At 41.0% G+C, this 27,704-nt stretch overlaps 1 protein-coding gene across 1 annotated transcript in view; it reads left to right on the forward strand.

The window, feature by feature from the left end:
- Positions 1 to 1,997: 1,997 nt before the first annotated feature.
- The window catches only part of tesmin (testis expressed metallothionein like protein), a 52,389-nt gene continuing 26,682 nt past the window's right edge, over positions 1,998 to 27,704 (forward strand). Inside the window, exons 1-2 of the mRNA XM_075470854.1 lie at positions 1,998 to 2,224; positions 2,416 to 2,508. Coding sequence (XP_075326969.1) covers positions 1,998 to 2,224; positions 2,416 to 2,508 — 320 coding nt within the window. The remainder of the gene's footprint in view (positions 2,225 to 2,415; positions 2,509 to 27,704) is intronic.

Genomic DNA, 27,704 nt, shown 5'->3' on the forward strand with positions numbered 1-27,704 from the left:
AACACGCCCCATTCAGCCAGCATGTGGGGCAAGGCAGCAATGTCCTGCCAGTGACAGACAATTATCACATGGAGAGTGACAGGGGGGTGGGGTGGGGGGAAATCAGGGGTGTTACACACCCATCTAATTTGTATTCAACTCTCAGAGACAATGCCTCTGAGAGTTGAGTCAGAATTACTTTTTTACAGTTTGTGTGAAAACAAAAAAACATTTCTGACTGCACTTTTTACTTTTATGCAGCCAACACTTTTGTTTACAAGGTTCAACCTTCAAAAGTCTTGGCTAGATACATTTATAGTGTGTTTTCTTGCACTGTTTGAAGACCTCTAAAACAGTTGTGTTTCCCCTCAATTTAAATAAAACTTGTTTGTATTACATTCACTTCACTCTCATATTGTTTTTTGTTAGGCTTTTCAGAATACAACCATATGTGTCACTTTTGCATAGATGTTTACAGTTAGTTGAAATACTTATATTAACCTGTGTATTATTTGAATAGCTTAGTATTGAATGTACAATAACAGAGGACCTATGTTTATACACGGCACTAGGCCCCGTTAAATATAAAACACAATTGTATGCCATATAAATAGTAGGGGGTCCCTGCTCCAACTCTCCATCAGTTTGGGGGTCCCTGGCCTGTAAAACGTTGAAGACCCCTGATCTATTGCATATAAGCAAAGTGTCAGTCATTCAATTAACAAATTTAGGAATACAACCAAATTAAAGATAGAAATATTCTATTATTAGTCTAAAAATAACTATCAAAATAGTGAAATTATAACTCCTATGGCGCAACATTTTAGTTATCCGGGATAAACGATAATCTTCTTTCTTTCTTTCTTTCTTTCTAAGAATGGCGTAATTACCGTACTTTGTTCAGAGTTTGAATGCAGCACCTTTTATGTAGCTCGTGGCAGTGTTGCGCCAGCGACTGAACGTCACAGACAGATTTGCTTTTTTTTTCTACTCATGTCCAAAGTTAGTGAAAGGGAAGAAACATCCGGTATCGTATAGTTAAGCTGACTTCACACTGCTACTTCTTAAAATTGATATATTTGAATTGATTCTCGGCGAAAGGCCAGCTTTCACACTTGGCTCGTGCTTAGACGTTAGCAGACATAAGCTAACTGCTGACCGTTTGGAAGACGTTCATTTACATTCTACTGTTCGGGTTATTATTTTTCTTCTTCAGGGAAGTAAAAATATTGCTCTGACGTGGTTTTTAACCATAAATGCGAAGTTAGTTAGATTGTTGATGAAGCTTTTAAGATACAGCAATATTATGATTGGGTGATATTTCGGTTTTCTAGCCTAGAAATCTAGACGCCCCTAGCGACCGCAAATTGAATTTGCTCCGGGGCTAGGAGTCACTTGTGGTCGTTTTGCGAGGTTGAAAATCGAAACTTAATCAGGCCAATCAAATCGTGAGGAGCGGCGCGGAGGCCAGGCTACCTAGTGACGACAGAGGTGCGACGTTTCAGTGTGTAGTTCCAGAGAGAGGTAAACAATGGCTGCGCCCAGCGAACAGTCTTTCGATTTGGCTTTGGCAGCGACTCTAGAAGATTTAAATTTACATTTTTCTTTGCGAGACGAACAGATAACTGCACTTAAGTTTTTCTTGAAAAAAAAGGACGTTTTCGGAGTTTTGCTCACCGGGTACGGTAAAAGTTTAATTTACCAGCTTGCACCGTTGGTGGGACGACGCTCTGATTGGTTGTTGCGTCATCATATTGCGTGGCGTTGAGTGCAGAGGCAACTTAACAGACAACCGTTTATCCCGCCCACACTGCTATCCAGCTTCACTGGACCCCTGTACAGCTTTTTGCTGTACGGGTCTGGCCTGCTAGGCTATCAGTTTTCAGTAGTGGATCTTAAAAGCTTCATCATTCCGGTCTTTTACCAAATAAGTGAAATAGACACTGGGTTTAGTTTTTACAGTTGACCAGTGTGTTTAAATGTGATTGAATGAATCAGGTGTCCTCCTTGCTGGCACGATGAACAGCCCTGTGACATTGCTGAAGAGCGCACACTGCAGTCAGGCTTGTTCTGATGCTGGGGAGCCTTCTTCCAGAGAAGCCTGTTCTGGGACAGACAGTAATGTTCCTGACGCCTCTGCAGGGGCCCCTGTCAGAACAGGGCCCTCTGCTGAGGTCAGCCTGTCACCAACACTTCCCCATCAGCATATTCTCCCACCAGATATGATTGACCCTGTCAGCTTCAGGTATGTTCTTTACTTGACACTTGTGAGATTTTTGGGGTCAGTTCTGTGAAAATGTTTAGTCATGCTTGTCTTTTAATCACCCCATACTAAATACCTTAAAATAGAGTTCTGCACATACAGATCTATACATATATTTACAAAGTGTTTGAATAATCTGGACTTTTACCCTGTACTGATGTAATTGATTGCAGGTTCTACTGTCCATGTCAGCCCACTCCAAGTCAGCTGACTTATCCCGACTACCTCGTGGACCTCCAGTCAAGCCAGTATCACCTCCTCACAGGGTAAGTCTTAACACTGTACAGAGTGTTTTTCATGTTGCGTGCGTCAAGTTTCTACTATGAAAAGGAACGAAAAGTTAGGTACAGGCTAACACTCAGTGAGGTCACATGGCACTGAACGGATCGGATTATTGGCTAAATTACAATAAGAATGAGTTGAGCAAGGGTAATTCTCCTTGGATATATGGCGGTGAATGAATCGGTTCAGAGGCACAAAGCGTGTCATACCCCGGTATGATAGGTGGCGCTGTACCCATTTCAACTGTTGCTAATAGAGCCACTTCCTGTTGACCTCTTCACCACCAACAACAACAACAAACTCAGGCATTGGAGAAAGATGGAGAACGCAGAGCCAGATGAAGCTACGTCCCTCTACATTTGGTCTGTGATGAGCTGCTTGTTGCACAAACGCGATGCCCAACGGAGCATTCTCCATCGCGTTGTTTGTTTCTTTCTGACGGCGACAACAACAGGAATATCGTCTCCTTTGACTTCCGGGTCACGACCCCGGGAAAAGATCTGGAGCATGCGCAGAACGCAAAGTTTAATTCAGCACGTGCTTCAGCGTCTACAAGCAGGTTTAGTACAACTTTCAACCCAGTTATCTCGGGCTCTGAATCCGATCCGATCCAATTTCTTGTCAGATTAAGGTGTCTACATGAATTTAATAACTTATTGTAATTTAGCCAATTACCCGATCCTTTCTGTGCCATGTGACCCCACTGACTGTAGTCTGTTTCACACATGCACTGGAGTCCCAAAATGTTCTAGCGTTAGTCCTTGGCGGTGGCATGTGAAAACCCATGTCTACATAATTCACTCTGGCCTTCTTGCGAAGATTTTCCATCCAGCCGCCTCATAGCACCTCATGAACGGCTCACTTGCCATTTTTGACACATTGTATAGAAAACAGTGTAGGTTTTGCATTACGCTCTGCCTCCTCTGAGCTTTTGCCCACAGCCCCTCGCTTGCATTTTGAACTGTGAGAGCACCTCTCCAGCAGGAAGTCTCCCACTGTGAGGGGCTTGTGTGAACAGCAATGTTGCAAACCTGCTCCTGAAATCTTGTGAGTCTTGGGTGTTTGTGTGTTTAATGCAACATTGTATAAAGTCATTGTAATGGAGGCAGGAGCAATGTAAATCTTTCCTGAGTATACTTTTGTTAGAGAGAAGTAATGTAAATTGGATTTTGAAGTGACTTGAGGCGGTCTTGGCTTCCTCAGCCCTGTGCCTGGTCCATCAGACAGCATCCATCACAGCTCAGTTTCTGCTTCTTGGTTTACTGAAGAGCCCATTCTCCCCAACATGATGGTTAGTTTAAATATTCAAATAATCAAATAAGCATTTTCATTGACTGAAACAGGATAGGTGCTTGCTCATGTGTGAGTTTGCCCTGTGTGTTTTCAGGCTGATTTGCACAAATCTGTAGCCATGGACCATCAGCAATTTCAGGAAGGACTGACAGAAGTCACATCTCACATCACACAGCCTGTAAGTACAGTACTGCCAAGTTCAGTTCTTTTCCATAAGAGATCCCATTAAATTTAGTTAAGCTCTGTTTCCATTTGCAGGATATCTGTATGGAAAGGGTTCAGGTTATTATATGTCTCCTTTTGTGCAAACTTAAACTATTAAACCAAAATTGACTGAAAGGAAAGTTTACAAAGTCCCAGTATGTTTTTATTCCTGAAGTATAAGATAAAGCTAATAAGGCTACATATTAAACTATACATTGATAAACTCAAGGAAAATAATTGGAGATGGTCACATGCTGTTTGACAGTGACCTCAAAGAGAGTCCCACCATAACAGCCATGTCAGAAACTTAATGTGAAATAAGGATTCCCTCTGAGTTTCTCCGAGAAAAATATGTGACTAACCACTCAGCCTACCATGAATGATTAAATCCGTTCTATAAAGTTTATTATAAGAGGTTTTAATATCATAAAAAAACAAGCAGTTCTCTCTGCCCTGAGACACGGGGGGCATGTCCAGTGAAGACTTTGACATGAGCTCAAATTTAACACACAAACTGGGAACGGACAACTGAGCCTGTTTTAACCAAACCAAAAAGTTTGGAAGGAAAATTATAAATGTAAAACCTTCCAGCAATGGACAACATTGGTAAATTGTGCAGCTTACATGTTCATGATACGTTAGTCATACTGCAGTGTAGCTGAGGTCTTGGTTGATCTGAGCACACCAGCAGCAGAAAGAGCAAGTCAGTCAAGCTATGATAAACTGGTATTAAGTGGCTGTTAATCCCAGCTGTCTGGATCTAAATCTGTAAGCTACCAGGTGTAAAAGAAGGCCGGTGATGGTTGTGATTCCCACTTCCCAATTGCAGTGGCTCTGCACAAAATCAATCCACTGAGTGTCCACTGGCCACAGATGCTCTAACTTTAGTTCTCAGAGTGGCTGATCTGCACTCTGGTCTCTGTATTGTGGTGCTGGCTGTCATCTTCCATATTTGTTAGTAGTGACGAAAATTGTAAGCATTTCGTACATCTGTCTGAGACTACGGTGATGAACATGCGTGGAAACACAGCATAACGTATTTTTTCAGCTCTTAAACACCTGCTATATTACCTATGTAGCTGTAAGTGAAACATCAATTCATTGACAATGTTAATGAATTGATTTACAAGGAGGAAGTTTGTTGATAAGAGTATTGTGATCAGTCAAGTCTGAGGGAATTTGAATTCCAGCAATGAGAAAACACCCAACACAACAGAGTGAACGGGAACATTTCTTAATGACTGCAGATAGACACATTGTGTGGAGACAAATGCACACTGGGTTGAGTTGGTCCTCTTATGGGAGAGATCAGTCTCCTACTGGATCAGGTTCTACCTGCTCCCTTTTTAGCCCCATGCCAACATTTGGAGACGGGCCTCTGCTCTTTGTCTTGGCTGAGGATTGATGAGGAATCAGATGTGCTATGGTTTAGCACAAGGTGGTTCATCAGTCTTGTGCCCTGGCCACCCGACCAGTGTTAATTTCGTCAACCAGGACGATGACGAAAATATTTCGTTAACGCCCCTTTTTCCCGTGACGATGACGCACAAAATTGCTTCCAGAAAATAAAAATATGACGAGAATAAAAAATTATTTTCGTTAACGAGACTAAGACAAGACGAAATTTACAAGCCATGGACGAATGGACATTAAAAAATGTAATTGTTTATAATTAATTTGTAATTTGTAATTGTTAATATAAGTGTTTCTTGAACTTCATAGAAGATTACGCGCTGTTGCCCTGTTTGTCCCTGCACGGCGCCTGTCCCACAGTGAGTAGTAGTTCAGTGAGTCGAGTTCAGTTGAGTTTAGCCCCTTCCCATGTCAAGTAACGTAGCCGGTAGCTAGCTATAACTTAACCGTAGCTAGTTCAACTTTGCAGTCCAGTTATGGCGTCGGGCTCGGATACCGGTATACGGTTTGTTGGAGCTGGGCGAAAACAACGCCTGGATGTATGGAGCCATTTCGTTCACAACACGAAGGACAACAAAACAACCTGCATGATAATGATTGATCATGCCGCCGATGCCGGTGGTACAGTGTGATATATTTTACAAAGAGAATCAGTGTTTGGAGAAGTTTTATTATGTACAGTGTTGACTAAAATGACTAAAATATGACTAAGACTAAAATTGATTTTCGACATAAAGACTAAATAAAAAAAAAAAAAAGCTGACGAAATTAACACTGCACCCGACGCAGAAATAGACTGACTTTCTCTTGGGAGATAGTGAGTGTATTAACTTGGATACACTGACTGAGGCTATGCTGGAAAGATTGCTTGGAGAGAAAAATAATCACTTTTAGTTCTAGAAACTGATAACTGAGTTGATAAAATGCACCAGGCAACATTAGTGTCCAGTCCAGTCGATGTGCCAGTAGTTGCAATTTTCTCCGTCACAGAGGTGTCGCTGCTACGTGAAGGTTACCGCTACTCTACAATGAAGAAAGTCAAGAAGAAAACAATGCCACTGTCAAGAGCAGGAACACTGGAAGATGAAATGATTAGTATGTTTCTGTGTTTCACGAAGTTCATGAGCCAAGACAATTCAGTCAGTAGAGGTGAAGGTCTGAAGCCCCCGGCATCACCACTTGGAGTCTCTGCCCTCTTCTTTGCCTTCACGTATCTGTCCCGTAGCTTCTTCCACACATTCTTACAGAACTCTCCCTCTTTCCCCAAAGTTCGGCCAATCTCTGTGCACCAGTTTGGGGAGTTTACGTGTTCCCTGTGCTGTTTCACTGCAGTTTCGTACAGGTTCCTCTACAAACGCACCTCCTGACTGAGCCTGGTCTCACATCGGTCCATCCGGTTTGTCGTTCTCGGCGCAGCCAAGTTACAAAAATCGACTGGTGCACGACAACGCGCTGCGCCGTCTTTTCAAGGCAAGCGCCAGGCCTGAAACGTCATTTTGACATCACGGGCTGCCAGCGCCGTGAGCAACGTTACGCGTCAACTGTAAATCCGCCTTTACTCTCCTCACTCCACACATGACTTTACCCACGCTTACCCTTGTAACAGCATCAATAAATTTGCCGATGATACTGCTGTGGTGGTGATGAAAAAAACTAGGCTACACAAACGAGGTCCCAAAATTGACAGAGTGCTGTCACTAAAAACCACAAAAACAAAGGAATTCATGGTTTACTTCTGGAAAAACAGGACATACCTATTTAAAGGTGACTGTGTTAACACCTTCAGGTAGATCAGTGTCCTCATCACTGCATATTTATTTATATATATTATTATTCATTCTTTTTTTACTCGTGGCAATTTTCAAATGCAATAATGCACCTCATGCAGTTTGTGTAGTATGTTGTGGTTGATGTACTATGTCAGTGTTTCCCAACCTTTTTTGGCCTGAGTACCCCCTGAGCCTTCTTGTCACACCACGAGTACCCCTCACACATACAACGCGTGCGATGATTCTCCAAAAGTAGAGCAACACAGTGGTTATTACATGAAAATCATTTTATTTAATATCCTTAACTTGAACATAAAATTCTCAGGCTTTCTCTCTTTTTTTTTTAACCTCAGTTGAATTCAACATAAGAATAAAAAATATTTTCTTGAAATATAAATAATTAACCAAAATACTAAATCAAATTAATCTTTCTTTGTTAAAAAAAAAAATAAATCCCTGTGCGCCGCGTACCCCCTGCAGTACTTCCCGTACCCCCGGTTGGGAAACACTGTACTATGTTATTGGGCCTGTTTTTATATGCATTGCTGGTATGGATGTTCTATTCTCATGTGGTTCTCCCAGTTTAAGGTTAAGCTTTTAATTAACACACTGGGGTGGGCAGCTGCAGTGCAATCACCTGCTGCACACTGAATTATTCAGCAGGTGAGGTCTGATCACTCATGACAGTGAACAAACCTTTACCTGTGGTAAATGATATGTTCCACTCTGTGTACATACAATGAACTGTTACTGTTTAACTCACTCTGATTGGGTTTTGGGATTCTATGGAAGTTGGATATAAATGTTACTGTACATATCTTATTTCATACTGTGTATGTCTCATGTTTATAGTCTTTGTAACAGTTTACTACCATACTGTTCTTACTTCACATACTGTATCTTTTTACTTGTATACCACTACCATTCATATGTACATCCTCTGCACTTTCTGCTTCTTTGCACGTCTGCTTAGATGCTAAACTGCGTTTCGTTGTCTCAGTACTTGTACTTGTGACAATAAAGTTTAATCTAATCTAATCTAAAAGATTGTTTTTTTGAATGAGCTGTGTGTTTTTTCACTTTAATGGGCCTCCAAGTACTGCTGATTAAATTTGTCTGGGTGAAAAAGCCCATTCTGAAAACCGGAGCACGTAGACTCATACCTACTATAGTTAATCTATATCAACTCCAAGTCCTTTCAAAGGGAATCTTGTTTATACTGCTCCACAAAATACAGCTTTATCCAATTGCATCTATGGTATTCAGAAACATCTCATCTATGTAACAAATGACTTGTGGTCAAGTATTATTGTAGTTTACATTTCAAATGCTTAAGTAGTTTACTAGAAATGCTTGTTAAATGTAACTATATTCATGTACATCATTTCATCATTTTCTTCTTTTTTTTTTTTTTAAGATTTGAACACTGACAGCTTAATGCTAGAAAAATTTCCAAATCAGATTTTCCACTCAAACTTTAAATGAATAGAATATTTGATGCAAATAAGTATAAGTAAAGTATTTAGATTTAACTGTACAACCATATGTGGAGCAGAATAAACAAGATTCCCGATGAAAGGACTTTGAGTTGATATAGATTTGTTAAAGAATACCTCTATAGATATTTCGATCATATGGATATGTTTAATTGGCTAGATATCCCAAGATCACACAGTTGACAGTGACCAATTGTTTTCTTCCATACTTTTTTTCTCCAGAAAGAGAGAGATTGATGGTATTAAAATCTCTTGAGAATCAGTTATGAATGGATGGAAAGATGACTAAAAATGCTGTGAGGTTAAATATATAAAGTATATGATTCAATGGTAAATAAATGAGATAAGGGAGATGTTTTTGTCATACTTAATTGTCTTGCATCGATTTTTTTTTTTTTTTTTTTTTTTTTTTTTCCATGTCACATTGATACACAATATGATGATACAACTAGTGGCCATTTTAATTATCTATTCATTTTGTGATTCATTTTCTGATTAACATTATCATAACTTTTACAGTAGTTATTTGATGGGTTATAAAATATCAGAGAATACCATAAAATGGTTATTATAATTCCTAAAAGTGCAAAGTAGCCTTTTCAAGTGCTCTGTTTTGTTAATCTATATAATAAACCCTAAGAGCAAGCAGCAAAGCATACATAAGACAACATCTCCACAATTGAGAAACAGGAAAAAGAGAATGTTTTATGTTTCCACTTGAAAAAAGACAGTTCAAAGTCACAGATATGTTTTCTTTGTATTTCTTTAGGTGGTGTGTAATGTCACTGGAGATGGACAGGTGGTGCTGGTTAGTCCCTGCGACCCCGGGCCTGTGTTTCTTACCATGGAATGTGCACCGACACTCGGAGACAGGGGAATGACTCCAGGGAGAGGTTTGAACGAGTTTACATGCTAGAGGCTTTATCGCTAGTGTCAGTTTAGTTTGTACCTGCAATAAGTCGGATAAATCAGTGAGCAGTGAATCAGTGTTGGACTGAGGGTTGGATTGTCAATCTGTTCAAAGGATTTTTAGTTTATTTGTAGGAATTGGGCTGTGTGACTTACTTTTGAGTAGTCAGTGTCTTAATTACAGTAGACGGCTCTCACTTTGAAGAAGCAGGGCGAGGGACAACATAGGAGCATTTGTTTTGCCATATAAAACAACTCAAAGCTAAAAAGTAAATGCTAGACTGGATTCTTGATACTTTTTCTCAATAAAAGAGTGTCTATTTTGCAGCAAAGCATTTATCTTCAATAAACTGGGCAATAGACTCTGTAATTACCTTTGGCCTTATTGGGTTGTGACAAAGTTGTGATTGGAAAAAGGTTTCAATATCCATGTTTCTTTCTGTTTCGCAGGGTGTTTAGAGCACACTAGCATGATTTGGCATCAGATTCAGACAGCCAAGAATGAGAAAAAAGACTTGCATGTTGTATTTCTGAATCTAGCAAATGCATTTGGTTCAGTGCCACATAGCCTTATTTGGAAAGCGTTTGAGTATTTTAGAGTGCCCAAAGTAGTTGTTAACTTTGTAAGAGCATATTTTCAGGATATTAGACTGTGCCTAAGTACAGCAGGTTTCACAACAGGTTGGCAGAGGCTAGAAACGGGCATTATGGTAGGGTGTACGATTTCTCTATTAGCATTTACAATGGCCATGGAGATAATTATCAGAGCTTCCAAGTGGGTTGTAGGAGGAGAGAGACGTCAGGATGGCATGCGTCTTACACCAATTAGGGCATACATGGATGATATGACGTTGGTGACTACAACAGTGCCATGTATATAGAGAATACTTGAGAGACTTAATAAAAATTTAAAGTGGGCTGGTATGAAAATCAAACCTACTAAGTCTAGAAGTATCTCAATAAGTAGAGGGAAATTAAGTGATAGATAGTTTGTAATAGGTGAAGAAAACATTCCAATAATTAGGGAAAAAGCAGTAAAGAGTTTAGGCAGGTGGTACCAGGCAGACATGAATGATGGAGAGCAGGCAGTGCAGTTTCGGAAAGATGTTGCTGAGGGACTGGATAGAATAGATAAATCAGAGCTTCCAGGAAAGTTGAAGCTGTGGTGTCTGCAGTTTGGATTGTTTCCTAGATTGATATGGCCACTGTCTGTGTGTGGGATTCCATTATCTGTTGTAGAGAAAATGGAAAGATTAGTTAGCTTTTATATTAGGAAGTGGCTAGGTGTTCCTAGATGCTTAAGTACTGTGGCACTGTATGGGAAAGGCATACTCCAGCTCCCAGTATCTAGTCTAGTAGAGGAGTTTAAATGTACTAAAGTTAGGACAGAGCTCCTGTTAGCTGGGAGTAAAGATGTGGTAGTTAGTAAGGTGGTTCCAAACCCAACCAAGGGGAGGAAGTGGAAACCAAGAATGGCAGCTCAGGAGGTAGAAGCAATGCTTAGACATGCAGAGATTGTGGGTAATGTGCAAATAGGCCGGGGAGGCTTGGGGCTTGGCCCAGGCAAACCGGTGTGGAGTAGAGCAGGTCCCAAGGAGAAGAGAAAGCTAGTTGTTGAGCAGGTTCGTAGACAGGAGGAAATGTTAAGGGGTGCAAAGGCAGTGGCTCAGGCTAAGCAAGGACGGTGGTTGGGAAGGTGTAGAGAAGAAAAAGCTTAGTTGGAAAGAACTGTGGAGTATGGATGAAAGGAGTATTAGATTTTTGATAGGGGCAACATATGATGTATTGCCAACTCCCCAGAACCTAAAAAAATAACCCGTTATGTTCAGGTACTGCAACTCTAAGGCATATTTTCTCAGGTTGTAAGGTTAGTCTGTCACAAGGCCGGTATACATGGTGACATGACCAAGTATTAAGAAGCTTAGCTGCAGGTATTGAAGATAAACGAAGGCAGGTAAACTTAGGAGGGTCTAAGGTGAAGAGAGTGGCAATTCAGTTCGTTCAAAAGGGGGAGAAATTTAATAAGACGATAAGGAGGCACGTAGGGCTGTGCAATATATCGAATTTCGATCGTGATAACGATATTGGTGTCAAACGATCTCAAAATTAATAATATCGAATATAAACGATATTATTAAAAAAAAAAACGCTGAAGAGAGATTAGCAACAACAACATTGGAAATGGAAGATATAGGGCAGGCTCAGTTAATTGAGAAAAAAGGGAGAAAAGGTTCGGTGATCTGGGACCACTTTAGATTTGAAGAAAAAGATATAAGTGTGTGTTTCAAAATGTGAGCTTATACACCCTTTTCTGTATGGATATGTCTAGGTGTTTTAGTAAGGGTCGTTTGGAAAAGAATAAAATATAGTCATAATTATGACTCATAATACAAAATATACAGTGTTAACAAAAAGGTACTACTGAAGCCTATAATAATTATACTGTATGTGCTTAGCACTCAACAAGGTGTAGCTCTAGTAGAGGTAGACCTAGGCCAGCAGAGGGCAGCCCATGGGATATTTTTTGGCTCTGGCAAAAAAAAAACATATATATATCGTTTCAAATATCGTGATATCAATATTGACTGAAAATATCGTGATATTGATTTTTCCCATTATCGAGCAGCCCTAGAGGCACGGCAGCTTGGAGGATCCTTGTGATTGGGAGATGCAAGTAGATTTAGGAAATAAGCTTGTTGTTCCCCAGGAAATAGCCTCTACAACTCTAAGGCTTGATATAGTCTTGTGGTCTAGGAGTAGAATGAGAGTCTATTTCATAGAGCTGACTGTTCCATGGGAGGAATTAGTAGCAGAAGCATATGAAAGGAAAAAGCTTAGATATGTAGAGTTGGGGGCAGAAGCAGAGCAGCGAGGATGGAAAGTTAGAATCTGTCCAGTGGAAGTAGGATGTAGAGGATTTGTTGCAAAGTCTGTTGTCTCATTGTAGAGGGAGCTGGGTGTAAGTGGACAGAGTGTGAGGAAAATAGTGAAGGAACTATCATATGAGGCAGTAAAGTCCAGTCAGTGGATTTGGATTAGAAGAAGCAATAGCAGCTGGGGGCCCAGCAGGGGGAGCACTTAGGGTAAATAGACTTTTGGAAAAAGCAAAGAAGAAGTTCAAGATATTTAAGTGGAGGGTTTGGCTTATGTGATCCTTTTGAAAACAAGCGGCCATTTTGGGTTAGTTTGCTTTGAGTGAGTTGTATGGCTTAGTTTTTGCTGGCATTTTTTGTGATTATAGGACTGTTGAGTTTGTCTGCTGAATCTGCTAGTGTGTTTTGTCCTGCCTCCACCTCTGGCACCCTCTATATTTTCATTACCCCCTACCCAAACCAGGGTTTGAATCCCAGTCCTACTAATCTTTACCTCTTTTATTTCTCCCCCTACCCGAACCAGGGTTTGCATCCCCACCCCGCTGTGCCTGGTGTGCAGTTGGTGAGAGGCTGAGGTAGCTTGTGGCTGTAATAAAATAAAAAAATGATGGCATTAGGGGGCTGACTCTGGGACGCCAGTGATCATTGTCTAGCCTCCTGGAGGTGTCGTGGGCCCAACTAGATGAAACACTGATGAAAGGAGGTTCCCACCTGATGACCCCAATGATATGTTGGTCAGCACTGCTCACTGGTCTATATAGGGATTATAGGGAATGACTCACTGAGTCTGGTCCATTTTTTTTTTTCCTTTAGCACAATTTTATTGTGTTTACCTTGAATGTTGTTGTTGGACTCTCATCTCACCATGTACCAAATTTTGACCAGTGTTAATTCCTTTTTATAAAATCCAAGTGAAGTTTAGACAAAAGTTTCAATCGGGTTTTTTTAAAATGACTGTATTGGCTGTTTGACATTGTTTTTATCTGGAGAGCATGTAATGGATGTGTCCGGGCAGCTATCACACTGCTTCCATGATGTGTACAATGTGCTCAGCACACTGCTGGCTTAGTAACGGTGCAGACCTACTCTGAGATTGACATGATGAAAAACATGTGTGACTCTGATCGGCAGTAAAACCTTAGTCAGCTGAGTTTAACAGAATTTGGCATTAACCAGTTGAAGGTACATTTATTTGATCCAGGGGTTTGTGTAATAATGTTCTTTAAGATTAAAACTAGGGTCTCAAAACATGACAGATTAAGGACTGGTTTTCTCTTGTGCTTGACAAAAAAAATACAATTTTGACAGTCTTGGGGTTCCCGGTGTTTTCTTTTCAGTGGGAAACGAATCCAAATGGCTCTTTGCCATTGTGTTTAAGGTTGCCGACCCCTGGTATAGACAGTATAAAAAAACTATCAGATAGTATTATGGCGTGTTCCCACTATGCAGTCCGGTACGGGTCGGTTCAGAATGGTTCGCTTATTTCAGTGTTTCCACTACCACGAATGCGTACCGGTCCCATGGAACCCGTTACCATGTCTGTAACCCTTTTGCTTGGGGTACCGAGCACACAGGACCAGTTCCAGGCTCTGCTCTCTGTTGTTGGTGAGGAGGCTGTGCAGCGGGAGCTCGATGGCGCTGTGCCAAACCAAAAGGTTTTCCAGCTGATTGCCGCAGAAATGTCAGAGTGGTTTCAACCGGACCGCGAGCCAGTGTGGCATTAAGCTGAAGAAGCTTGGAGGTGGTTCCAAATTATGGATGTTATTTGTTATTTGCTGTTATTTGCTATTTACGCTTCGGCACGCACTCCGCCCCCCCCTGAGGGTCCCCTTTGTACAATGGGAACACAAAGCTGACCCCAAAGCGACCCGACCCGTACCGTACCGTTCTGAACCGACCCGTACCGGACTGCATAGTGGGAACGAGGCTTAAGTTCCATGAAACTACCTGTAATAGAAAACAAAAAAGTGAGCCGAGTCATGGTCACGCCAATAATGACAGGCTTTGTTTATTTTTCATCCAGCCTCCAATTAAACGCTTGGCCAAAGTTAGGCCTGGATAGCACAGACAGTGACAGCAGTTACCTTGTAGACTGATCTGACTCCTCTGTAGTGATCCTCTTTCTTTGTGCTATTTGTGTACCAGATGTCAGTGTGTTGGAAACTCCCATCCTGGTAGGAAAATATTTCATTTCATTGGCCTTATCATCTTTACTGTGATTAACTGATCAATTTGATGACTGAATCATTACTAGTTTGATATTCATGTATTCAGTGATTCCTTTTTGAATAGTTCCCTCAGTGCCAGACAGCTTGTTCCCTGTATGAGTGTGGAAGTCAGACAGCCAACATTCAGCATGAAGTTTCACTAGAGAGGTAAGCTGTATGGAAGTTAAAGTGTGATTTCTGCCCCAGCCCACATACACAGTAAGACATAATTTAGCTCTAAGGGTTGCACTGACAAGCCTCACATGGGGAAAATGTGCCAAAACATCTTTAAAAGCTTCTAACTGCCATTCATCTGGTCTGGCTATTCTATCTATCAATATATTAGGAAAATATATTGGTTGACAGGAGTTGTGCGCTATTCCTTGGAAGCTTAGTCAGAAGCTTGGTATTTTAGTTTAAGTCCAAATTTGATAAAAAAGCACAAAAGGGAATATTTTACAGCTTTTTCTAAAGGTATTCAACAACAGCTCCACAAGGTTTACAATATGTGGCTGTCTTTGTCTGACATTTTCTCCACCAAACTCTTCATTTTTACGATGATTGCATGTCTCCACAACAGCTTACAATATCGATGTAGTTTTGGAGTCAGTTGTTGCACATTTTAATCTCAGAAACTAAGAAACTAGAGGACTAGCTGCAGCCGCATTGCTCTCTACAGGAAATTCCTCATTGGACATTTTAAGTTACACATGCAAATGGCATTTCTCATCTTTGGAATTTCATTGAATATTAGATATGTCAGTCTCTGAAGTGGACCACTGGAACACTTGTCAATGAAATCTGTGTTGTAGAGAAAATATAGATCAGTGGATTACCAGGAGGCTCTCCAGATGAGTTGCTTCAATGTTGTAATGTTTATTTAATTGTTGTAGGTGTTGATTACACCCGTTGTGGTCACAAGTTATAAAATAACACCAGCCGATTCACAAGAATCTTAATTGTCCAAGTGTGTTTGTAGAGCCACTTATATACAACATCTGTGTACACAGAGAAATCATTAGGAAAATTCAGTGGATACAATTTAGCCAGATTTACACATTTTTAAAAAATACACTGACTCTGGTTGTGAAAAATAATTTGCCTTCTTAACCCATTTAGGCCTAAAACGCCTGGAAAAGAATGCCTGTAAAACCTACGGGCGATTTCAGAAAGACCCCCTAAAACCTGAAGTTTTTCTGGAAATTCAGCAATTGTGTCAACGCCTACTAAATGATTGATTTCTCAGCCTCTGTAGCAGATAGAAACAAAATTCAAAAAGTATTTGAGAGCTTACACCTGTGGCTTTCTTTGGAAATTGAGTTTATTTACATACACCTTCACGAAAATAGAAAATGTAAAAAGTAAAGTGCAGGAACAGCACTATTTTCAATAAAAAAAAACGGTAATAAAATAAAAAGTAAAGTGCAGGAACAGCTCTATTTTCAATTAGAAAACAGTAATAAAATAAAATTTAATTTTATATTTAAATTATTTATTTATCTATTTATATATTTATTTTATCGCCAGTAATCTCTTCGTACTGGCAGCACAAGGAGTCCCATGCCCATACACATTCCAATAAACGTTTTCATCTCCGGCACAGTTACGTGTGACCACCTTGCCATCTTTGCTCGAGCTGGAGTCTGATGTACCTGGTCACTGTATCTATTCGTCTCGGAAACGAGATGCGCCCAAAGCTCCTCAGTAAAAATATGATTAAATGCCTGCAACGGTGTGGCATCTGCAGGTAAATCCACTTTCACCCCTGGTGTGCGGTTGAAATCTCTCCATCGATTACAGTGGTAATTGTCAGTCTTCCACTCGCAATTAAACCCTTCAAAATCATCCTCGTCGTTATCGTCATCTTCAAACATATGTGCTCGCCATAAATCTCGATCAATTGGGTCAGCACTTTCATCAGCATCATCAAAGTCAAGAAAACTCCTCACAATTGCTCCCGTCTGAAAAATACGTGTACGCTTTCCCGGCCTTAAAGGTAGAATAACGCAACAGCGCCCCCGGCTTTAAAGGTAGAAATGCGGCAATGCTTCCCGGCCTAAATGGGTTAAGAGTGACAAGAAAAATAAATTGTTTTTGTTCTAAGGCCTCACAGCAGAGGGTTCCTGGTTTGAATTCCCCGTCTGGTTCTTTCTGTGTGGAGTCTGCATGTTCTCCCCGTGTATGCGTGGGTTCTCTCCGGGTACTCCGGCTTCCTCCCACTGTCCAAAAACATGCATGTTAGGTTAAGTGTTGTCTCTAAAATTGCCCCTAAGACTGATTGTGAGTGTGCATTGTTATTTGTCTCTGTGTGGCCCTGTGATGGCGACCTGTCCAGGGTGTAGCCCGCCTGTCGCCCAATGACAGCTGGGATAGGCTCCAGCCCCCCCAGGACCCAACAGTTGGATTAAGCTGATATAGAAAATAGATGGAGGGGATGGATGCTGATGGCTGAAAGCACTAACCCCTCAAACTGTTACCTTTAAACAGCAGCTCTCTGTTAGTCGTGACTCTTGTTGTTCCAAAATGAAATTTACACATTGTTTATAAAGATGCAGACATATTTTGTGTGGAAGAAGAAAGATATTAGGAAAAGTTGTTTTGCCTCTCATTATCTCATCTTAAATTCCACACATCTTTCTTTTCCCAGTTTTCTGTTTTTTTTTTTTTTTAGTCTTAATTATAGATAGTTAGACAAAGGAGTTTAATCTCATCTTTAGTATCGATATTGATGATGGGTTTATCTCTTATTTTCCAATCCACACTCCTTCTGTTTTATCATGATTTAGTTTAGCTCTTTTGCATACAGGTTTAAATGATTTCTTGAAATATACAATTCCTTCTGGTTTGTAACAACAACAGTAACGACGTCAGCATAAGTTAGAGCAGTAACTATTTTCCTGAGAGAGAAGTGTCAGCATTGATTACTTCTTAAAGTAGACATGACATGATTTTTTTCCATTCATTTCATTCTTGATATTGGGTACTTGTAGATTAGTTTAGCACCTGTCATAATTTTCTATAGTTTGTAATTATTTCAGAGGACAGCTTCCTCCTCAGGGAAGCCTCCTCCTTGAGAATAAAAGGATTTGGAGGGAGTGTCTTGTATTTGTCAAATTTGTGGAGACTTGCCAATGGGGCAGGGGAGAGGATTCTGGTAACCCCTTTCACATTTGCCTTTATGAGCCGGTACTGATGTGCCTTCATTGTGCATCGTGTAATGTGTGAAAGGACAGAGGCAGAATGGGGTGTTGAAGTCGATTGATTCACTGCTGTTACAGCTGCCACCTCTGTTTGGCTTAGACAGCTTTTTTGTGCAGATGAGGCGCACTGCATGTGTGAAAGAGACTAGTAACTCATGAACACGTATGACCCTGTTTTACATCTATCAAAAAGCTCCAACTCGTAAACAAAGGGGGAACTTTTACAAACGCGCCACATTTTTGAGCACGACACCATTCCAAATGTACATGTCTGAGAAAAAAAAGTTTCTTTTTTCCTATTTTGGCAGGACTCAGAGACACAGGAGACACAGCCCGCAGTGCCAGTGTTCTCATCATAGATAGCAGCACCATTATTTTATTTTTTTGTTTGTTTTTTTAAAGCAGAGATTAAAGAAAGAGAGAGGAAAGGAGAGAGCTTGAACAGATAGACACCAATAGCTAAAAACTGGGTAACCAACCGCTGCATCTGAAGAGAAAATAAATCAAACTGCGGCAATACAAGGGATTTTCAGGAGCACCTGCAGAAACATAAATGGCGAGCAACACACATCAAACAAACAGCAACGATTCTTACTAATTAATGATTTGAGTTTTTGATACTCTAAAAATTTGTTGCGTCTGATACCATACTGTAAAATGAGTGAAATAGATTATACATTTTTGACTTCCCATTATATGTTCTAAACACTTTATTCCGTGGTTGTTCCACAGAGTAAAATTCAGCATTGTTTTGTTTTGAAGGATGTCAAATCCTTCAAGATGCTTTTTTTCTTTATTATTTAAGCTAAAAAATCATTTAGTTATTCATAAATGTTTTAGCCAATATCTTATAATCAATATTCATAATTGTCAGCCATCAATTATTATTATTTTCATCATCTTTAAAAAAAAAAAAAAACCTCAGAACTCCTTGGTAGAAGGACTCACCCATACAGCCACTGTGCAGACCTTCATTATACATGGCACTCAGGAGCTATGACACATCACCGTTGTATGACTGGTACAACCCAGTAGTCAGACCTTCTGGACCAGGACTTTTTCCAACATTTAGCTGTTTAATGGCTTTAACTACTTCCTCCTTGTTGTTTTTAGAGTTGAATAGAATAGAATATTCATGACTGAGCGAGTCTGTTTGTGACTTGGTATTTGACAAGGTTTTGTCTTCCATTAGAGATAGCTGTGATAATTGTTTCAGAAGAATGTGTCCACTAGATTGTCATATTTTATGTAATGTACTTTCTACCCAATATAAAATAACATACTATTTAGTGGTGGATGTTTTAACTTATTTCTACATGTGTTATAACCATATAACCATCTGTCTTCAGTCTCCTGCTGAAACAGCATATAAATATAACTTCACCGTAGCTCAAAACAGGCAAAGTCAAATTTATTTGTATAGCACATTTCATGTACAAAACAATTCAAAGTGCTTTACATAAAATTAAAGCATAGCAGCGGGGAGTGGAAGAAGCATTAAAAATACATAAAAGAATATAAAGAGAAACAAATAAAATAATTAAGATTAATTAAAAACAAGCCACAGTAAAAGATACCGTGCGCCTGAGGTGGCATCGCTATCGCGGATTATGTACAAATTCAAACCTGTCGTGGAACAAGCAACAGTCTAGATAAATTCAAAGATACCGTGCAGGTTTCATGCATAGACACATGAGAACAGAAATGTCTTTAACCTGGATTTAAAAATGTCTACATTTGGTGAAAGTTTAATCTCCACTGGCAGTTTGTTCCACTTGTTTGCAGCATAACAGCTAAATGCTGCTTCTCCATGTTTAGTCTGGACTCTGGACTGGACCAGCTGACCTGAGTCCTTGGATCTAAGAGCTCTGCTGGGTTTATATTCTCTGAACAGATCACAGATGTATTTTGGGCCTAAACCGTTCTGGGATTTGTAAACCATCAGCAGGCTTTTAAAATCTATTCTGTGACTGACTGGAAGCCAGAGTAAAGATTTTAAAGCTGCTGTGATATGTTCAGATCTCTTAGTCCGGGTTAAAACTCCAGCAGCAGCGTTCTGGATGAGCTGCAGATGTTTAATGCTCTTTGTGGGAAGTCCAGTTAAAAGAGCATTACAGTAATGGAGTCTGCTGGAGATGAATGCATGGATGAGTTTCTCCTGGTCTTTTTGGGAGAGGAAACCTTTAATTCTGTTGATGTTTCTGAGTTGGTAAAAAGCTGCCTTGGTGACAGCTTTGATGTGGCTGCTGAAAGTCAGATCTGAGTCTATCAACACTCCGAGGTTACCAACTTGGTCAGTGATTGTAAGGTTCCGAGTCTCAAGATATTTCCCAATGCTGACCCTCTTCTCTTTGCTACCAAACAGAATGATCTCAGTTTTGTCTTCATTTAACTGTAGAAAATTCTCTCTCATCCAGGTGTTTACTTCCTCCATCCAAACTTACAATAAGTGTGTTCCACATCGGTAGGCAAAAGAACTTCAGGTCACAAGAAATCACAAGTGCATTTCCTTCCAAAACCAAACAAAATCAGTATTTTGACCAGACTTTTACCAGAGCTGTTTCAGTGCTGTGATGACGTCTGAAGCCTGATTGAAAGTTATCAAGACTTCCACTTTCATTCAGAAAGTCGTTGAGCTGGTTAAATACAACTTTCTCAATAATCTTGGATATAAAAGAGAGATTAGGGACAGGTCTGTAGTTGTTCATCATAGAGGCGTCTAGAGTTCTCTTCTTTAGGAGTGGCTTAATGGCAGCTGTCTTTAGTGACTTGGGAAAAATGCCTGATGCCAGTGAGCTGTTAACTATTCGTAGGAGATCACTTTCTACTGAGGTAAAAACAGTTTTTAAAAAGTCGGATGGTATTATGTCCAGAGTACAAGTGGTTGATTTCAGATGCCGAACTGTTTCCTCTAGGATTTTTAAATCAACAATTCAAGGTAAACACAAGAAACTTGTGCTAAAGGAAAAAAAAAAAAAAGGACCAGACTCAGTGAGTAATTCCCTATACTCCCTATATAGACCAGTGAGCAGTGCTGACCAACATATCATTGGGGTCATCAGGTGGGAACCTCCTTTCATCAGTGTTTCATCTAGTTGGGCCCACGAAGGAGGCTAGACAATGATCACTGGCGTCCCAGAGTCACCCCCCTAATGCCAGCCAACACTACTCCTCACACCACAACAACCATCTTTTTTTTTTTTTTTTTTACAGCCACAAGCTACCTCAGCCTCTCACCAACTGCACACCAGTCAAAGCGGGGTGGGGATGCAAACCCTGGTTCGGGTAGGGGGAGAAATAAAATAGGTAAAGATAAGTAGGAATGGAATTCAAACCCTGGTTCGGGTAGGGGGTAATGAAAATATAGAGGGTGCCAGAGGTGGAGGCAGAACAAGACACACTAGCAGATTCAGCAGACAAACTCACCTAAACAGTCCTATAATCACTAAAAATGCCAGCAAAAAAGCCAACTCACCCAAAAGCTTCCATTACATTCAAAATTTTCAAGTTGAAATGATCCAGCAGTCCTTCAACAGACTCGAAGGTGGGTAGGTTCTGTTACATGTTGCCACAAACCAAACATGTCCAGCACAGAAGAAAATTCTTTGGCATTACCATCCGTCATATTATCTATGTGAATGTTAAAATCCTCGGTCAAGATAAAATGGTTAAAATCAGTCGAAATAACAGACAATAATTCAGAAAATTCATCAATAAAACTTGCACAGTATCCTGGAGATCTGTAAATGATTAAGAACAGGATTTTAGGAAAATCATTTTAAACAAAACTAAGATATTCGAAAGAAGTGAAATCGCCAAATGAGATCTCTTTACCCTGGAATGGATCTTTAAATAAGGCAGCTTCTCCCCCATCTTTGCTCCCATTTCAGCATTTATCCATAAAACTAAAGTTTCATTAAGAACAGTAGCACTTGTGCTCTCTGTTAACCATGTTTCTGTCAAAAAAAGAAAATCTAAGTTGTGAAATTATGAAGTCATTAACTAACAGTGACTTATTGGACAGAGATCTAATATTAAGTAAGGCTAGCTTGGAGTTTACACTGGTCTCTGTTGTATTCTAAATTGTACGTGGTACCGTTAACAGATTAGATAGATTCACCCAGCAAGATGGCTGTTTTCGATTCCTTCTTTTACTAACTAATACAGGAATCCTATTGGGCCCCAGCTTCTTCTCAGAATAGCTGTCAGTAGTAGGACTATTATCAGAATCAGAATCAGAATCGCTTTTTATTGCCAGGTATGTGGACACACACGAGGAATTTGACTCCGGTTACACCTCACTCTCTTTAGTGCAACAATTACAAAAAAATAGACAAAAAAATAGACATAGAACAAGATTAAATCAGAAGTGCAAATTGGTGCATGGTGCAAGGATGAAACACTGAAGTCCGGTTTTAGCTGTTTAACACAGAGACAGCCTGAGGGAAGAAACTGTTCCTGTGTCTTGTTGTTTTGGCGTACAGAGTTCTGTAGCGCCTTGCAGAAGGGAGGAGTTTAAACAGTTTGTGTCCAGGGTGTGATGGGTCTGCAGAGATGTAACCTGCCCGTTTCCTGACTCTGGACAGGTACAGATCCTGGATGGAGGGCAGGCTGACACCAATAATCTTCTCTGCAGACCTTATTGTCCGTTGCAGTCTGTTTTTTTCCTGTTTGGTGGTTGATCCGAACCAAACGGTGATGGATGAACAGAGAACAGACTGAACAATGGCGGTGTAAAACTGGATCAGCAGCTCCTTAGGTAGGTTGAGCTTCCTGAGCTGCCGCAGGAAGTACAACCTCTGCTGGGCCTTTTTGATGGTAGTGACTGTGTTGGTCTCCCACTTCAGGTCCTGAGAGATTGTGGGGCCCAGAAACCTGAAGGATTCCACAGCAGACACTGCGTTGTTGGTGATGGTGATGGGTGGCAGAGTGGGGGGGGCTTCTCCTAAAGTCCACTGTCATCTCCACTGTTTTTAGCGTGTTCAGCTCCAGATTGTTCTGACCACACCAGCAGACCAGCCGTTCAACCTCCCGTCTGTATGCAGACTCGTCACCGTCCCGGATGAGGCCGATGACTGTTGTGTCATCTGCAAACTTCAGGAGTTTAACAGACGGGTCTCTTGAGGTGCAGTCGTTGGTGTAAAGGGAGAAGAGCAGTGGGGAGAGTACACACCCCTGGGGGGCACCTGTGCTGATGGTCCGGGTGCTGGATGTGATGCTCCTCAGCCTCACCTGCTGCTTCCTGTCAGTCAGGAAGTTTGTAATCCACTGACAGGTGGAGGAGGGCACAGTGAGCTGGGTGAGTTTGGCGCGGAGGATGGCTGGGACGATGGTGTTGAACGCCGAACTGAAGTCGACAAACAGGATCCTGGCGTACGTCCCTGCAGAGTCGAGGTGTTGCAGGATGTAGTGCAGTCCCATGTTAACGGCATCATCCGCTGACCTGTTCGCTCGGTAGGCGAACTGCAGGGGGTCCAGCAGGGGGTCTGTAATGTCCTTCAGGTACCCCAACACCAGTCTCTCGAAGGACTTCATGACTACAGATGTGAGGGCAACAGGCCTGTAGTCGTTCAGTCCTGTGATGGTGGGTTTCTTGGGGACCGGGATTATTGTGGAGAGTTTGAAGCATGAGGGGACTTCGCACAGCTCCAGGGATCTGTTGAAGATCCGGGTGAAGATGGGGGCCAGTTGGTCAGCGCAGACCTTCAGGTAGGGAGGTGACACACCGTCTGGGCCGGGTGCCTTCCTGATCTTTTGTCTGTGAAAGACTGACAGAACATCCTCTTCACAGATCGTGAGTGCTGGTGGGGGGTCAGAGGGGAGAGGTGGCAGAGTGGCAGGTGATGTCAATGGGGGGGGGGGAGGTGGAGAGGTGTGAATGTGTCAAACCTGCAGTAGAACACATTCAGCTCGTCAGCCAGTTGATGATTCGCTGCAGTGTTTGGGGATGGTCTCCTGTAGTTGGTGATGGACTGCAGGCCTCTCCACACTGACGCTGGATCGTTGGCTGAAAGGCTGTTTTTAATCTTTTCAGCGTAGCTCCTCTTGGCTGCTTTCACCTCCATTGTCAGCGTGTTTCTGGCCTGGTTGTACAGGACTCTGTCCCCACTTCTGTAGGCCTCCTCCTTGGCCTGACGAAGTTGCCTGAGTTTTGCAGTTATATGCAGTTGTTATAGCAGGGACCCTGAACGCATCATGGCATGGTATCTTTGTTTTGAACTGTGCTATCTTTGTTTTGAACTCTGGATGTTCTGCTGCTCCTTGAACATCCTGCACATCCCCTTGTGTCCTGATGTCCTGTTCTTTTCTCCACAGATGATGTTAGAGGAGGACGGGGGGGGGTACCCTGCGTTTCTTGGTAGATGGTGGTCGTTGGAGTCCTGGCTGGGATAGAGACATCCTTTGGAGTCATATCATAAACTTACAAATCGGATTTCACATACCTTGTTTCCACTATCAGTGAAACGCTTAAGATGTTACTTGACTCAAAGGGAGCCGATCTCAAAGAATCTCAGGGTGAAAAGTTTGGTAATCAATTACAGTTTTGTTGCCTCTACCAACGTAGAGGCAACAAAACTGTCATTGATTACTGTCATAAGTAAGGAGTTGGCGTAACATCAGCCTTCAAAATAAATGACTCCACCGGAAAAAAATGCAAATCAATAAACCTTCCAAATAACCATTACAAATATATTTTTAATGAGCCCACTTAGTTTTAAAATCTTCCCCCTTTTCTGGGTCTTTTATACCCGTCCCCCATCTGGGCCTTTCCCTGCGACTTCATGGTTCGCACTGGTTTATGAGTAACAGGCAATCCTTCCTCTACTGTTGGTGGGATGTCCAACAGTGATGTTGCTCCTTCAGAAAGCGGTAGGGGAGTTGAGCAATGTTGTCTCTGTCCCCTGATCCCTCCTCCGGGTGGCTTCCTTCTCCAGCTAGCGCCTCAACTTCTCAATTTCCGTCTCTTGGATGACGTTCATCTCATTTCCTGCAGGACTGCCTCTACTTTCTTATCCTCATGTTCTTCATCAAGCTAATCCAGATCTAGAACCCCGCATTTAACAGCCATAAGTGGAGTCTGAATTGGTGGTGGTGGACTAGGTGTTACTAGTCTTTTTTTTTTTTTTTTTTTTTTTGATGCAGTTCTGAAACACGTTTTCATTTTTTCCTTTTTGCATGACACATTGCTGTTGCAGCCACCAGAAAGTCCCTCTTGTTTTCCATTTCTAATTTTTTAAAGCCCCAATTCTTGTTTCTTCATTCTTCCCATGCCAAATAGGCCTCGTCAAGATCTTCTCTGGCCTTTTGGTGTAAAAACTTTATAGCTTCAATCATGGGCAGTGGTCCCCCCAGATATGTTGTAAGAAAGCCTTCCTTTTCCCACATTTTTCACACCTTCTGTAGACCTTTTCCCATCTTCTCTCTTCTTTGAGCTGGCCCATAGTGCTGGGAGGTCCTGGCTTCTCCTCTTTTAGTAGTATGGGGGTGTTGGCTGACATCCTGGCTGCTTTAAGGCTTCAAAATCCCGCCCCTTATCCTTGTTTCTTATCATTTTTCTTATTATTTTTTTATAATTTTTTTGGATCATAATAATTTTCTTCTAACTACTCTTTTAGTTTAAACTAATTGAACACTGCTTTTCTTTTGTATGGTGTTATTATATTATGTTATTTTATTCTTGATTATTTTATTTTACCTATTAATATATTTTTCCTTATGAGATATTATTTGTTTTGTTCTGGTGTTGAATAGTTCTTGTTAAAAAAGAACTATGTTCAGTTTCATTTATTACTGTCTTCTGTTTCCTTCCTTTTACTATTTTACCTGTGTCCACCAAGGGTCGGTCTGATGACCTGCAGTATCCCCAGCCCTCCACCAGATGGATCCAGGCAAGATTTTGCTCAACTCTGCCATTAGATAGCAGTATTTCACCTTTTCTATAATACCTTTCCTGACTACACCATGTCGCAATCATACTGTTAAACAAAACCTTTGCTTACTTCCTCTTTCATCAGTTATTAGTGCACCCCGTTATTTATTTATTTATTTTTTCAATAAAAACAGTTACTCCTTTTTTTCTTTTAGACAAAAACAAAACAAAGTTAGTCCTTTTTCTCTTTTAGACAAAAACAAAACAAAGTTAGTCCTTTTTCTCTTTTAGACAAAAACAAAACAAAGTTAGTCCTTTTATTCTTTTAGACAAAAACAAAGTCACAAACAAACATTTACACCACTTTGGTGCTTTTATGGGGGCTACGATGCCCCAAGCATGTGGTAGCACAAAATTGTCATTATGTTGTTGTTATAGTCCTCTTTGACTAAGCAACTTTAAATGCAGGGACCACTTGTTGCTTTTGACGGGTTTTTAATTTTCCCCACGTGCGGCTTTCAACACTATTATAATGCCAATTTTTGTGTGCCTGTTGATTTTGTAAAGGCTCCATTACCTTATGCGACTTTAAACGCGGCACACTTTTTAATTTGTGTGTACTTACTGTATGTGTTTTGAATTTCCCTTTAAACGTGGACCTTTTGTTGCTTCTCTGCTTAAGGCAGGGGACTCTAAACCCACTATAAACTGTTTCCCAGTAAGATTGCAGATCCAAATCTGTCAACAGATAACTAGAATCTGATTTTCCTGGGCTCATGTTTTTCAAATGAAGTTGGGTTTTCTGTCCATTTGTGTTTAACCTCATCATTAGATTCTCTGAGCAGAATGTAGCTGTGCTTTCTGGATCTAGAAATCCATGTTTGTACGACTTTGTTTTCTTTGGTGGACTTAACCTGCACCGGTATAATGGATTGAATGCCATCATTTTACCCTTCCCCTGTATGCTCACATGGTTGCAGATAGACAAGTGAGCTGTTTACTGAGGTTCCTTTGGCTGGTCTGGTTGTGTGTTGTTTACTTTAAAGGGATACAAGGTAGGATTGGTTATCGGCAGTATAGCGATCTCTACTGGTCAACCTGAAATTCTACACTGTCGTAAAAATTCCTCCCCCTCCTCCTATAGGTAGCCTAGACTTCGTCTTGCCCGGTGTTGAAGTCACATGAAAGCGCTTGTAGCTAGGGGGAAAAAAACATTTTCTACTTTTCCATGTAAAAGTAGAAAATGACAGACAAAGTATATGCTATATTCTACATGAATTTTTATGAATTTTTATGTTGTAGAGTTGTGAATTTATTTTATCAATGGAGAAATTGAGCAGCCTTGCTTTGTTGTCTACAGTAGTAGATCAACCCTCATCTTACATTGAAGCTCCCAGATGAAGGAAGTGAAGAGAATAGCAGAGAAGCTATCAGGCTTGTGTTGATAATAATAAACTCCTGGACTATGTACAAACTTCCAAATGCATCGTTTTGTGAGTACAGACCATATTTGTACTACTGTAGAAGTTTGGTGTCATGGCATGTGATTTTAGTGTGGTAATTTTGGAGATACTGCTAGAGTCCGTTAGCGCTTGTACTAAGGTATTCGGGATAACTTAGTAACTCGGCTGATGTTCAGCCAAGATCGGAAAAACTTCGGGTGGGCTACTTGGCTGGATATCACGGTTCAAATGACCCTAGGGTGAATCTATCACTTTAAGTCGTCGGTTCTCGGTGTCTTCCTCGGTGGCTCAACCATGACCCAAACGCTTTCACCGCTCGCAAATGACTGCTAATAAGCTACAAAACTACAACTAGCATACAGTACCCAGCTAAGTGCCGTAAACACAAACGACTCTTCTCGCGCATCGCAAGACTTCAGAAGCGGGTCGCTCCTGCAGAAGTTACATATGGGATTCTCAGCATATAGACCCCTGTTGGGAGCG

This window comes from Odontesthes bonariensis, chromosome 7, assembly GCF_027942865.1.
Source record: "Odontesthes bonariensis isolate fOdoBon6 chromosome 7, fOdoBon6.hap1, whole genome shotgun sequence".
NCBI classification, from domain to species: Eukaryota; Metazoa; Chordata; class Actinopteri; order Atheriniformes; family Atherinopsidae; genus Odontesthes; species Odontesthes bonariensis.